Source organism: Zerene cesonia, unplaced genomic scaffold (assembly GCF_012273895.1).
Source record: "Zerene cesonia ecotype Mississippi unplaced genomic scaffold, Zerene_cesonia_1.1 Zces_u011, whole genome shotgun sequence".
In the NCBI taxonomy this organism is placed as follows: Eukaryota; Metazoa; Arthropoda; class Insecta; order Lepidoptera; family Pieridae; genus Zerene; species Zerene cesonia.
Window position 1 is genome coordinate 540908 of NW_024045141.1, and position 15138 is coordinate 556045.

The 15138-nt window shown below is 34.5% G+C and overlaps 3 protein-coding genes across 3 annotated transcripts in view; 1 reads left to right on the plus strand and 2 right to left on the minus strand.

The window, feature by feature from the left end:
• LOC119839312 (zinc finger protein 782-like) overlaps positions 1-5731 on the minus strand; it is a 9602-nt gene extending 3871 nt beyond the window's left edge. Inside the window, exons 1-3 of the mRNA XM_038365552.1 lie at positions 4690-5731; positions 3780-3913; positions 581-692 (exon numbers count right to left, since the gene is read on the minus strand). Of these exons, the coding sequence (XP_038221480.1) occupies positions 581-692; positions 3780-3913; positions 4690-5550 (1107 nt within the window). The 5' untranslated portion in view covers positions 5551-5731. The remainder of the gene's footprint in view (positions 1-580; positions 693-3779; positions 3914-4689) is intronic.
• Positions 5732-7021: 1290 nt separating this feature from the next.
• On the minus strand, positions 7022-9546 carry LOC119839310 (H/ACA ribonucleoprotein complex subunit 4). The gene has a single exon (XM_038365551.1). The coding sequence runs from the start codon at positions 9358-9360 to the stop codon at positions 7834-7836; it is 1527 nt and encodes a 508-aa protein (XP_038221479.1). The 5' UTR covers positions 9361-9546; the 3' UTR covers positions 7022-7833.
• A 431-nt stretch (positions 9547-9977) lies between these two features.
• Positions 9978-12727, plus strand: LOC119839314 (DNA-directed RNA polymerases I, II, and III subunit RPABC3). Its single transcript, XM_038365555.1, has 2 exons — positions 9978-10367; positions 11696-12727. The coding sequence occupies exons 1-2, from the start codon at positions 10075-10077 to the stop codon at positions 11853-11855; spliced, it is 453 nt and encodes a 150-aa protein (XP_038221483.1). The 5' UTR covers positions 9978-10074; the 3' UTR covers positions 11856-12727.
• The last annotated feature ends 2411 nt before the right edge of the window (positions 12728-15138 follow it).

Here is a 15138-nt window from a genome sequence, read left to right on the forward strand (position 1 = left end):
CACGTGTAGGGAAGGCCTATTATAATTAGGTGGTTATACCTACGGACGCGAGTGACGTCATCAAACCCCAAACATATGATAGCTGCGCCCCGCGGTTTCACCCGCGTAAGTCCGTATCCCGTAGGAATATCGGGATAAAAAGTTGTCTATATATTATTCCAGTTGTTCAGCTGTCTACGTACGAAATTTCATTGCAATCGGCTCAGTAGTTTTTGCGTGAAAGAGCAACAAACACACACACATCCTTACAAACTTTCGCATTTATAATATTAGTAGGATAGTAGGAAGTAGGAAGTAGGATTCTGGTACATAACGATATTTCAAATAGCAAAAATAATTGCTATATATACAAATAAATGATATGAAATTTGACAATTATCTCTGAGATATCAGTTAGCTTCATTGACATGAAAAGATCTTATCAATTCATACCTATTTTATAGGATTATTCTACATAGAAATAATAATGGAAAAAGGCATTTTTTAATACAAGATTAAACAAATTTAATACAATTAATTCAAGAGGACGCTTTATATATGTAACAACAAGCAAAAGCTAGTCAACAATAGAGCAACTCACCTCAAACTGTTTGACGCCCAGATGTTTCTGTTTGTGTACCCGCAGATTGGAACTAGATATGCACTTTTGCGGGCACATGTCGCAGCTGTACGGCCGCTCGCCCGTGTGCTTTCTGAAATTATAATAATAAAAATTCTTTATTGTACACAAAGAGGGAACATTACAATAGACATAGTATGAAAATATAGGTACAGAAGGCGGTCTTATCGCTTGCAAGCGATCTCTTCCAGACAACCACAAAGCAGAGGAAAGCTGCGAAGGAAGGGAGTGATAGTGCACAAGATGGAAATATACAAATTGTGCTTACAATTACATATATTTATAGTTCGGTTAATATAACGGTTGCCTGGTAGAGATGGCTTTTAGATATATGGCCGCCTTTTGCATACAAGTTTTAAGTTGCTTTTGTAAAGTTTATCGCTGTTTTATATTTTGTGAGTGTGCAATAAAGAATAAATAAATAAATAAATAATTCGGCTAATCTTGTTTTTTTTTTCAAAAGGTGGAGGATGAAGAGAAAAAAAACGTACCACGGGTGATGTCGGGGCGGGTCGCTAGTGCCAAGTAATATATATGGTCACTTATAATTTGTGTGACCACACAAGAGCATACATGGTCGCCCACGGTCACACAAATATTGTATATACGCGAATGTGTGTGTGTGTGTGTGTCTTAATTATAATGTTACTAGCCTACGTGCTAATCCAGACTACAATCTATCTCTGTACCAAAATTCATACAGAGACGATAGGCAGTTTTCGCGTGAACGAGTAACAAACATCCACACATCCATCCATCCATACATACAAACATTCGCGTTTATAATATTAGTAAGATTGTATAATTGTATGCGTCAGTTTATTAATCTTGATAAAACTAAATGCATGCATAATTTTCTTCCAGTCAGATATCTCATCTCCCTGGGGCAAAGCACAACTCCAGATTCTGAAATGGGACCAAATAACAGCAATCCTACTACTATCCTACTAGTCCTACTAGTATTATAAATGCGAAAGTTCGTGAGGACGGATGTATGTGTATGTTTGTAATCTTACACGCAAAAACTACTGAACCGACTGCAATGAAATTCAGTACGTACAAAGCTGGACAACTGGAATAACACATAGGCAACTTTTATCCCGATATCCCTACGGGATACGGACTAGGGCGAACGAAACCGCGGGTCACAGCTAGTTCCTTATAAGACACAAAAAGAAAAACGTCAATTGGTTGAAAATCCACAGCGTTATCGCATTAAACAAAACCGAAAAAAAATATACAATCGAATAGAAAACCTCCTTCGCTTTCGGAACGTCGGTCAAAAAGCAAGCATGCTTTATCATTGCTAACAAAATTCCCTATTCAATGTCATTGATAGGATCATAATTACATAGCAAATTTTTATCAAAAAAATTTATGGTATTTGATAAATAAAAAAAAAAAGTAAATAATGACTGTCCAAATTATAAGCCTGTTTAAAATTAGAACAAATCATTACATCATGTGAAAATAACGATTACCATGCATTTTTTTTTTCAGTAAATTTCCATGCAAATATGTTAAATCGTGTAATCAGATAAATAAACCATAAAAAACACGAAATTTGGACACTTATCATCGATGATGGAATTGTGATTTGATGATTAATTATTACTGTGTAAATTTTAATAGGAGTGGTGGCTCAGTGATGAGGACCTCGGCCTCAAATCACAATTCGATTATCCTACTAATATTATAAATGCGAAAGTTTTTAAGGATGTGTGTGCGTTTGTTGCTCTTTCACGCAAAAACTACTGAACCGATTGCAATGAAATTTGGTACGTAGATAGCTGGACAACAGGAATAACATATAGGCAACTTTTTATGTCGATATTCCTACGGGATACCTAGTGTCCAAATTTCGTGTTTTTTTTTTATCTGATTAAACAATTTAACATATTTGCATGGAAAATTACTGAAAAAAAAAAATGCGTAGTAATCGTTATTTTCACATGATGTAATGATTTGTTTTAAATTTACACAGGCTTATAATTTGGACAGTCATTATATACTTTTTTTTTTTTATGAAATACCATAAATTGTTGATAAAAATTTGCTAAGTAATTATGATCCTATCAATGACATTGAATAGGGAATTTTGTTAGCAATGATAAAGTATGCTTGTTTTTTAACCGACGTCCCGAAAGCGAATGAGGTTTTCTATTCGATTGTAGTTTTTTTTTCGGTTTTGTTTAATGCGACAACTCCGTGGGTTTTAAAAAGCCTAAAGCCTACACCAATAAATGGGCTATCTAAAACTAAAAGAATTTTTCAAAACGGACCAGTTGTTCCTTAGATTAGCACGATCAAACAAACACAAACTCTTCAGCTTTATAATATTAGTATAAATATATTCAACTAGTATTTTCTTGTGTTTCATTTTAAGCAAGACGCGAGTATTATACATTTAGAAATTAAAGACTTTTAAAACGTCGAAACATGAATAAATTGCGTTTAAAATCCGTTTAAATCTTTAATTTCTAAATATATTCAACTAGTTGTAACCCACGGCATCACTCACATAAAATGTAGACTATATGCTAATTAAATTCAGTATACACATATAAAATCTCTTATACATCCAATGTATGTTTCATACATACAAGCTTTCGAGTTTATGAATACACTTTTATTAGCTTCACCTGTATGTATGTTTGTTTGTTTGTATGTAACCAACTCCTAAAGACTCCATATTGAATTAATTTGAAGTTTTTGAACAGACTTAATTCAAACTTTGTAGATGTATCAAGGTTTGCTTATTGGTTACAATACAACAATTTAATGAGTTTATCTTATTATCTTGATTAGAAACACCAGGGTTTTCCAGAGTTTTCTTATGTGCGTTGTATACAAGCTAGTGAGACAATTTAATTGATTTATTCTATCATCAAAGTGTGTTTCTTTAAAATATCATACTAATATTATAAATGCGAAAAATTGTGAAGATGGATGTATGTAGGTATATGTGTATGTTTGTTACCCTTTCATGCAAAAACTACTAACCCTATTTCAATGAAATTTGGTATGTAGATAGCTGAACAACTAGATTAGCACATAGGCGACTTTTAATCCCGATATTCCTACGGGATACGGGCTTACGCGAGCGAAACCGCGGGGCGCAGCTAGTATATTTATAATATTAGTAGAAAGAAGATATTACCGTATATGTATGGTCAACGCAGTCTTCTGATTGGCTCTAAAATCGCAATACGTACACGCGTATTGTTTCACACCGGTGTGCGTGTGCATATGTTTGTGTAAGTAGTCCTGCCTAGTGAACACGCGCCCGCACGTCTGTAATATGGAAATGATTATTTATATATATATATAAGGAATAAAGGAAAGGATTGTTCAGAGAAAGGATGCTAAAGACTGCAAAGGGTGAAACAATATGGGCCTCTGGCTTTTACGTTAGTACAGGCCACTGGACATGTAAGTTGTGTGTTGGTTAACGATCACTAGCACTTATGAATATTTACAGAAGTTGAGGTATAAAGGGTTTAAATGCATAATACATGCATATGCATCTCAGGAACAAGAGATATTTGGGTTCCTTCACTCATCACACAGTACAAAATAGATTTTGGTACAATATGACAGATCTGCTGTGTGGGTGCCGTCCCTTCCCTGGTGCAAGGTGGCCCTATTTGTGATGAAGCTTGCTCTAGTTCCATGTTACAATACACATCTTGAGTGTATCATTGACTTTCGAAGTCTCAGATATTTATGCATGTAATTTAATGGACTCTAAACCGGTTCTGAATAAAATATGGTTTAAACAGGGCAAAACTAATGAAATGTTTGTTTTATTATAGTAATAGAAAATTGCCAAATTACAAACAAAATTTAAAACGACTTGAAGCAGTGAATAGTCTTAATCAATTAAATACAAATTACAATAAATACAACCATTTCCATGATTGATGATTAAACCAGTCTTTCAGCACTCTGAAATCACCAGCATACCCAACCCAACGTTATGAGAATATTTGAAATCAGCCCAGTAGTTTCTGATATTATAGCTTTAAACAAAACAAACTCAACAGCTCAATAACATTAGCATAGATTACCTCACATATGTACCGTTTCTTCACATGTTCACTTAAATGGACTTTCAACTTATCCCTGTTATCAAAAAGCTTGCCACAATGAACACACTTGAATATATCTTGCGGTATATCCTTCACAATATTCTTTCTATGATCCCTCCTGTGTTGCTCAAAAGATCTTCTTGTTGGCAGATATTTAGAACAAATCGCACATTTATAACCATTTTTTAAACCTTTACAGAAGTTGATTTCGTGACCGAGCCGTAGTTTTAAGTTCTTGAATATCTTTTCACAGCCGAAACACTTATAGAGACCATTTTCTATTCCGTGATTTTCGGATTTATGCGTCCGTAAAGCATCTTCGTTAAATAATTCTAAGCAACATATATTACAGTATGTTGGTGATCGTTTCTTATTACGTGTTTTGATTTTATTTTCTTTACTATATTCGTACACGGCATTTTCATTATCGTCATTTTCTTCTATCGAGTCTGTCAAATTCTCTATAAAATTTTTACTTTCATCAAAATCTTTCGCGAATTCTTTTACGCGTATAGCGATTTCAATTTTCGAATTTAAATGTTCGCCGTTGATTATTTCGCGCAATCTCTGTTCGGATTCTTGGCAGAATTTTTTAAAATCATAAAACATAACAATTTTCTTGTAGCATAACTGACACAGTTTATTTGGACATTCCGTTAATGATATATCAATTTCCAAACAGTCTTTGATCATTTCAGATATATTTTTGTCGCTCTCACTTAATTCCGTGTTCAAATTATTGAAGTATAATGGGTTTAAGGAATTTTTACTCCAGCAAAACCGACACACGTCGTCACGCATAAAGTATTCCCGATTAAAAAGTTGTGCGTCAGGCGACATAATACTTCTATGCAATCTTTACGATACAAATAAAAAAAATTAAATCCGATTTAATTTATCAATAATTACAGATTTATGATTTCACTTCAATTCCAACTTTTTAACACAGCAAAAACACAACACTATCTTACAAAAAATAAAAATAATGTTGATTGTTGACACTTGACACCCAGTATATATAGTGTAGCAACTAGCAACGCATAATCTATGAATGAATCGTTGACGCTTGATCACAGATTAATATTTATATGCTTACACTTTATGGTATATGCACGTTGGGTGCACACATGAAAAAGGTTTGTGCGTGTGACAAAGGTAAGAGAGAGAGTTTGATCACTATTTATTGTGAGGGCACATTCACAGCATGGAAAAAAAGAACAACGAATAAAATTGACAAAACAAAACAGAGTAATAAATTAGACTCACGCGGGTAAGTAAAATATATGGTAACCAGCGTATGCACAGTGCACTACACGATGTACTACGTATATGATTATAAACTCAAACATTTATTTATTCGACTAGACTTCTAATAGAAGCACTTATGAATCGTCATAATATTACACAGATATAACATTTACCACCGGTTCGGAAGGCAGGTTCTACAGACAAACTCTGTAGTTGCTCTTTTAAAATAATACAAATTTTACATTTTAATTCTACATTCCATGGATTGTCATCTTCCATATTATATTCATTAATGCTATAATAGGCTCTCTGAACTTATACATTCTTTAAATATAGTTTTTGAATTTAACGATTCATTACTATGAAGAATTTTATTGTATAAATATACGAAATTTTTTCTTAACTAAGCCGGAAATCAGGCATTTCAATTTTATTTTTGTTCCTCGTGTAATAACTATGTCTATCACCTACTTTTGTATGTATACTGCTCTTTGACTTTCTATTTCGATGGTTAAACACGAATCGCAGACTACTACAGCTACTTTTAAATAATTTTATCAGATTAAATAAAAAACTGGTTTTTTGAATTGTTTTAGCGATCGTGGTGCACAAAGATAATTATTGAAATTGGTCCAGTTCCTGAGATAAACCAACCATTTCACCTTTCCAACCAATGCCCTCTTCCGCTACGTCGGCAATTGAGTTTGTAGGACGCCTGATGGTAAGCGTTACCACCGCCCATCAACATTTAGTGGCATAAGGTCCATTGCAGACCTTAAGCTTCTACAAAGGGATTGCCGACTTTAAATTGGGAAGGGAAGGAAAGAGAAGAGAAGGGAAGAAGGGGGTAGTTAAGAAAGGATTGGTGAGAGGAATAAAGGAAAGGACTGGCAAGGGTAAGGAAAAGGATATGGGCCTCCAGCTCCCCCACCGAACGAAACACAGCAGAATGCTATTTCACGACGGTCTTGGGGGTGTGGTTCTTCCCCTGGTGCGATCTGGCCCATTTCGTGCCGAAGCATGCTCGACTACCACAGTAAACAGTTGCTAACAAAAACACAAATTTATGTTTGTAAATTATAATGTTGACAACCAACAGTCTTACTGAATAAAACAATTCTCTTAAACTTTACTCTTACAGCTAAGTCAATAGTTTTTTATTTCGTGTAAGACCTATATAATATTTCATGAGATAATTGATTTAAGAATGCTTAAATTGCCTACTATGTATTTTATTGGAATTAACATTCATTTAATTTGGGAGACTTTACAATATAGAAAAACTAAACATATTAGATTGAATGTAATGAGCTTGAAGATAACATAATAAGTTTATTTTAAATTTACAATTTGATATTGAGTTATATTTTCGAAATAAGTATCATTAGTATCGGAAAAACAGGGACTATCACAAAATCTTCAAATGCCATACATAACCCGTATTGATTTAAGGAAAATAACTAGATTTGACAATGCATTTTTTAAGATGTGCTTTATGATTTAGATGTTTTTTAAATGTTAAATTGTTTAACATTTATTGTTTTAATCTATTTCTATTGAAGATATAAATAAATTTTAAACACATGATCATTGTACTAGATTAGCTGGAAGATTACAAGATTAGAAAAGGAAAATTTTATGGCTTGTAACATTGGTAATTCTTTAAAGAAAATATTGAAGAAATGTGTTCATAATTATTTTAAATGGATCTTAAATCCTATACTTAAGCATGCAATGAACTCGAAAATTATGGATTCCATAGGTATCAATTCACCAACATACATATTAACCTTAGAGCACATTTCAGATGCCTGTAGTCTAAATATAGATCGTACAAGAAAAAATAAAATCTCTTATTGACTACTTTGCCTTAAGCTATTCCTCTTCTCTGTCCTGCTGTTTGTCCTTCTTCTTCTTCTTTTTCTTCTCTTTTCGAACGGAGTCATCTGCAACTTCCGATATGTCAGCTGCTTCCACTGTTGTGTCGGCATCCATTGTACTGTCTAAGTCCTTCTTCTTCTTCTTTTTCTTTTTTTCCGCTTTCGCGTCTACAGAATCATCCGGATTGTCGGCATTTGATGTGCTCGCCGTTCTCTTTCTGCTGCCTTCCACGGCTTCTGTTGAACCGTTTTCATCTGCCTTCGGCTTATAGTCTACATAGCTGTTCAACCACTCTTTTGGCGTATTTTCGTTTGGTTTGCCGAATTTGTCCAGTTTACCTTGCTGTATGAGGACTTTCTTCTGTGACGCTTTTGGACCTAATCCCCATTTTCTTGGATATGTGTCACGCTCCATGATTACACGTTTGAGCTTAGCTGCTACGCCGTGATCACATGATGCCATCGTAGATGTCGTCATCAGAGCTATGGCAAGTGCCACTGCTTCACCTTTAGTGGTCACAATGACTATCTCCTGGTCCATTTCTATACCGTCTTCGTACCTCAAAATACCAGGCAACAGCACCTTGGCACCGTAACAGACTGCGTTCACAGCGCTGTCCTTAATGAAGATTCTTTTATGAGCTACCAGAAGGCCTTCGAGGGGGTTGATCACGCGACGCAGATACGTCTCGTCTTTGTGATTTTCGTATGCCCATTGAGCGTCGAGTATATCATGCATGGTGACCATGCCTTCCTTCTCACCCTGTATACCCGAACGGACTCGACGCAGCTCAATCATTTGACCGCCAACACCGAGCATCAAGCCCAAGTGTACGCACATGGTACGAATATAGGAACCAGCCTCACAACTTACCCAGAACACTCCAATGTTTCGCTCTTGATCGAAGTCCAACAATTTACTGTCGTATACTGTACGTACACGGAGCTGACGTTTCACAGCTGATATGAGGGGAGGGCGCTGGAATAGCGCGCCACGGAGTTTCTCTAAGCCCTGGGTCACCTTCTTGATGCTATCTACCGCAGAGTGCAGGTTAAATACAGCTACATACTCTTTACCGGCGTTCTGCTGCGATTTGACAAGTCGTGTCGCTCTGTCGATGCACACGATCAGACAGCCTGTGACCTTCGGGTCCAAGGTACCCGAGTGCCCTGTTTTTTCCACTTTCAATATCCGCTTTATCCATGATACAACTTCGTGAGAGCTAGGGTTGCTAGGTTTGTCCACGTTGATAAAGCCTGATTTGACGTATTCTGATATCGGACGTTTTAAGGGCGAATGTCCAAATGGCAAAGGAGTATAGTGATTTGAACGCACGTTGAGGCGATCAAAATTTTTCAATAATAAGGGCCAATACGCTGTATCGAGCTTAGAAACGCATTCAGATGGCTCGATTTTGAACTCGCTCATCTTCTGAAAGGTGCCTAATGATACAGCATCCTTATTTTTCTTCTTTTTCTTTTCAGAAAATACCTCGGTACCGGGTTGCAAAACTTCCGTCATGATGGTATTTTTAAATTAATACGTTTTATATTCTCACTTTTATGATATTGCGTATTATTTTTTCTCAAATTCACCAACTTGGTAATGATTACTAGTTAAAAATAAAAATGTTTTCAAGCAACACGTGCAAAACACGCGAGGTTAGAGTTGGGCAACTCGCGTGACAGTTGACATTTAACAAAACATCGTGTGCGCTAGCCGCCAAGCAAGCGCATTAATTACATTGCTATATAAAAAAATTAGTTAGTTTTCAACTGAAAAAAAAGAACTTTTCATTAACCAAGCCATTAAAACTTTATAAATAAAAGAAACTTTTCATCAGTTCAAAACTTAAAAAAATGTATATCACAGTGTCTTCAAATCTATTGTACAACTTATATTATAATTACATATTAATCTAATAATTTTTTTTTCTTGTTAATAGCTGTGGTTATAGCAGTAAGCACATGGTCAAACTACAAATTATAAAGTTAAAAGTACAAAGTCTGTTGTTGAATATAATATTGTTATTTGTGCTTATTTCATTATTGTTGTCAATTAATTTTTTTGACATTGGCAAATAGCCATATCTCTTCACCTCTTACCAAGAGGCACGAAGAAAAAAAAAATCATAATTGTCAAACTCGAAAACAATCTTGCAATCTATCGGCGTATCGTTGAATTGTCGAATAATTTGTTTTATTTAATATTTATTATAATATATAACTCACCAAAATGGCAGGAGTGCTATTCGAAGACATATTCAATGTAAAGGACATGGACCCCGAAGGAAAAAAGTTCGATCGAGTCAGCAGATTGCATTGCGAATCAGAATCATTTAAAATGGACCTTATATTAGATATAAACTCATGGATTTATCCTATGGATTTGGGTGATAAGTTTCGCTTGGTCTTGGCAACGACTTTGAGAGAAAACGGATATCCGGACGGTGGCGAATGGAACCCGTTGGAAACGGAGGGAAACCGTGCTGATAGTTTCGAATATGTCATGTATGGAAAGGTTTATAGGTTAGTTCACGTTATTTATTATTTACTTGATGTATATGTATTAGAAAAGGGTTTAAGCAGTTAATTAGAACAAAATATGTCATACAGGCGAGGAAAAATAGTATACATAAGATTGTATACAAATAGTATACATACATTGTATTGTATACAAATAGTATACATAACATTGAATATTGGTCTAATTTTGATTGAATGAAAAGCAATTACTGACTTTTTGCAAGTGTAACTTGTACGTTTATTTCTAGAGATAACTTGCATTAAGTATTGTCATCCTATGCTACTATCCTACAAATATTATAAATGCGAAAGTTTGTTAGGATGTGTGTGTTTGTTGCTCTTTCACGCAAAAACAACTGAACGGATTGCAATGAAATTTGGTACGTAGACAGCTGGACAACTGGAATAACATAACGCACCGGGGAAGTACCACACCCCCACAGAAAACCGGCGTGAAATAGTGGCATGCCACTGTGTTTCGTACGGTGAGTGGGGGAGCCAGAGGCCCGTTTCCTTTTCCTCACCCGTCCTAGTCCATTCCTTCTTTCCAGTCGTTAATCCTTTCCTTTTCCCGTACCCCATAAAAGCGGGCAGCGTATTCACAGAGGTACTTTGCGAATGTTTATGGGCGGTGGTGATCGCTTACCATCAGGCGAACCACCAGCTCAGCTGCCCGCTATGACATAAAAAAAAATAAATAAAAAAAAAATAACATATAGGCAACTTTTTATCCCAATACTCCTATGGGATATGGACCTATGTGGGTGATACTGTAGAGCGCAACTAGTCTAAAATAATTCTAAGTCAGCAAAAGATGGCATCAATCACACAAAACCCTTAGTGGGTATGTGCTTAAATTACCTATTTATATTCTACGGAGTTATCAAGTAACAAACATGAATACAGTCACACTGAGACACAATGAATTGTTTCTCAGAACTCTGAAGTACTAGCATAAAATTCAACATTTGATAATTATGCAATTCCGGGGTGCTATGGGCTACATAAATACTACGGGAGAAGCAGAGTGGTTTGCTAGTATAATATGCTATAATGTCTGTTCATTACCCAGCTGGTAATGTATATATAGAAATTAAAGAGAATCAGGGAGACTCCTTGTGACCACGCTCGCTGTAAAGTGTTCGAATTGTCAGGTTAAATAATATAATGAATTAATCGTGTTTGAAATCTGTTAAAGATTCTTTAATTTCTAAAAGTATAATACTCAGATAAAATCAAACACAAGAATATATATATATATATATATATATATATATATATATATATAAGGTCATTTGCACACCATCATGTAAAATCAAATATTTTTTCAGAATAGATGGTGATGAAGGTGGCATGGAACCATCTGCGAGGTTATCAGCATTCGTGTCTTTTGGAGGTCTACTCATGAGGCTACAGGGGGACGCCAATAACTTGCATGGCTTTGAGGTCGACCAGCACATGTATTTACTTATGAAGAAGCTAGCTTTCTAAGTTGTAAGTTTAAGTTAATACCATATTCCCTGAGAATGATGAGCTCACAGATAGGGCAATTGTATTTGTTGAATTGCTCAGATATCAAAGATTCATAGAATGTTTGTCTGTACCTATATAAGGCACAAACTGCTGTGTGGATTTTGATGCAGTTCTGTTTGGTTGAGCTCAGCAGATAAGCTCATTATGAGAAATCCTAAAGACACTAAAGAGGAATAAAATTTTTAGTCTTTGTGTTTTTTATGAACAAAGACTATCTGAAGATGTATTCATTGCAGCTGCATAAAATTGTTTTATGCAATTAACTTGATGCTATAAAAGAAATAAGAATATAATTTGTATAAGAGTAGAAAATGTGCCTTGAGCACAATAATATTCTACGAAAATCCATAAACATTTAAAAAAAAATTAGATCACAAGGTGGGATTCAATCCCCCCCGTCTTTTTGCCATACCGTGGCAACGCCTAGCCTTTCGGCCACCCATGATCCTAGCTCAGCAATTCAATTTCTTTTACTCGATTTTATATGCCAAAGGGCAATAATTTCTCATTAATTAATTCTCATTTCAATTCTATAAAACTTAAAAAATTTAATTTTTGGGTATATTAAGATATATCTCCTTAATTCAATCAAACTTAAAATATGATTATGAGTTCGAGTTCTATGTACTGAGTCAAATTATAATAATTTTGTTGTGTTCATTTCAATTTGCGTTTTGAGTCTGTTCCATGCAATTCAAATGTTTTTTCGCACAACATTACACGCATCTTTATCGCTCTCGTGTCAAAACTAGATGGCTATCTCTTTCGTCAGCTTAATATGGCGTCGCAAGACGCGCGTGCGTGTAAAGTATATGTTTCATTGGCCGCGAGATAATGGTTAAAGAAAATATATGAAATTCGCATACAGAATATAAATACGTTATAAATACTACAATAAGAAGTCCTTAGTATATGAGAATTAGGTTATTTTATAAATTTTTAAATAAAGAAAATTTATGAGTTATGAGTTTTATTTTCAAAACCTTAATATTTCAATTAATTTTAATGTACCAGCGAAAATATAAATTATCATGATTTCTAAAAAGTACGCCTCTATACTATCTCTCTCTATACGTTGTGTCTTTCCAAAAATACAATAAAAACATAATATGGGTACTGAGTCTTAGATTCTAAAATTTCATTCAACGTGATGATAAATTTCAAGAATTTATTAAATTGTTTCTTACATTTGTTCCTGTAACTTGTTGACACCTCGTTTAGTAGAAAACCATATTTCGTTAAAAATACAAAAAATCACCTATCGCACAATACAGCAAAGTTTGCTTTAGTATCAGCGCCATCTTTCCTTTATAATTCGTATCTTCCTAAAATTGTCAAATTTAATGTTTATACAAACTAACACTAGGTGGCGCAATAGCAAATTGTTATATCAGAGTATACACACTAGATGTCAAGCTTTTGGGGGAATAAATCATTAAACACAAATTATCACGTTAAACGCTTTAGAAGAATGGACATATTGAATGCCTAGTTAAAAAACAAAAATAATATAGAATTATAACACAATACGATTACTATCACATTTTTAACTGATCAAGTTGACATTTTCAAATAATTAAGTGATGTGTTTGAATATTTTTTTATGCCATAAAGTTATGTTAAAAAATACTGAACTGTTTTGGCCATTTGAAAGGAATCGATGATAATCAACGATCTCATAAAATACTACTTCGTAACCCGCGTCGTCACTCGCGTGGTACCCGGGTAAAAAGTAGCCCATGTGCCAATCTAGACTATAACCTAAATCTGTACTAAATTTCAACCAGATACGATTAGCTGTTCTCACGCGAAACAAACATCAATACATCCATGAATCCATCCACACTTACAAACTTTCGCGTTTCTAACATTAGTAGGATGCATCAACACTTATAAGTTAAATAATACTATCATACAAATTCTACTTCCAGTACACAGTTATAGCACAGATAACATAACACTATACTAGTTATAGTAAGAAAAATAACCTAATAAGATAATCTAATAAGATTTCATAATATATAAAACCAAAATAATGAATACTACTCATCTAACACTATAAGATCATTATAATCCCATTACTCTACAGACTTATACATTTCACACCAATTAAAACAGAATAGTTAAAGCATAACGAGTGGTTCAATTAGCGAACAGCCGTTGCCTACACGCGCCAAATAAAAAAAAAAAACAAAGCCAATAAAGCTTGTCTCTGACGCCCCGTTCATTATTGCGCCACGTGGCAAATCAAACGTGGAACACTGTTTGGAAAGTACTATTATTTTAGATCAGTAATTCGTTCTAAATTTAAATGTTTGTATTACAGCGGATATACATATTTTTTTTTCAGACCAGTATAAAAGAAACGTGCAAATAGTTGAAACTTATTGCCATTATAGAAGAAAAAAAAGAAACAATGTGTATGAAAATGTTTTAGTTAGGTTAGATATTTCATTAATTAGCACAATACCTATAATCATAATTATTATCAGAAATTACAATAATTGGCCGAATGTGGTGCCTTAGGACGTGTCGCGAAGCTTTTCCGACCGAAATTGTCCAATTATTTGCTTTTTTTAATGTAGACAAAATTACATGTTTATGATTCATCTAGACTATGCGGAGCCCAAATCTATTTGACAGCTTCTCCCTACCGTGTAAGGAGTACTATAAAATATATATGTATACATACTCTTTCGATCTGTCTGTTTCTAAAAAATTGCAAATTTTTAAGCCAACCTCTAAAATGTAATTTCAAATTAAGAATTGTATTGTGAGGCTTTGATATCTCAGAACTTTCGATCGAGTGAACCGATTTTAATGAGTCGTTGTATTTGAAAGCTGGTTTCTCCCATGTGGTCCTATTTAAATCTGGTCTAGCTCTTTTCACATATTATATGGATAGTACCTAAGTTCATAAATAATAAATCGATTTAAGCATAAAATAGTGTAAAAGTAAAAGCACAAATAATAACTATAGAAACCTAGAAATCCTACTAATATTATAAATGCGAAAGTTTGTAACGATGTGTGTGTGTTTGTTGCTCTTTCACACAAAAACTACTGAACGGATTGCAATGAAATTTGGTACGTAGGTAGATAGCTGGACAACTGGAATAACACATAGGCAACTTTTATCCCGATATTCCTACGGGATACAGACTTACGCGGGTGAAACCGCGGGGCGCAGCTAGTCGTTTATAAGTCTATAGCCCCATTTTCCAAGGAGCTAAAGGGAGAG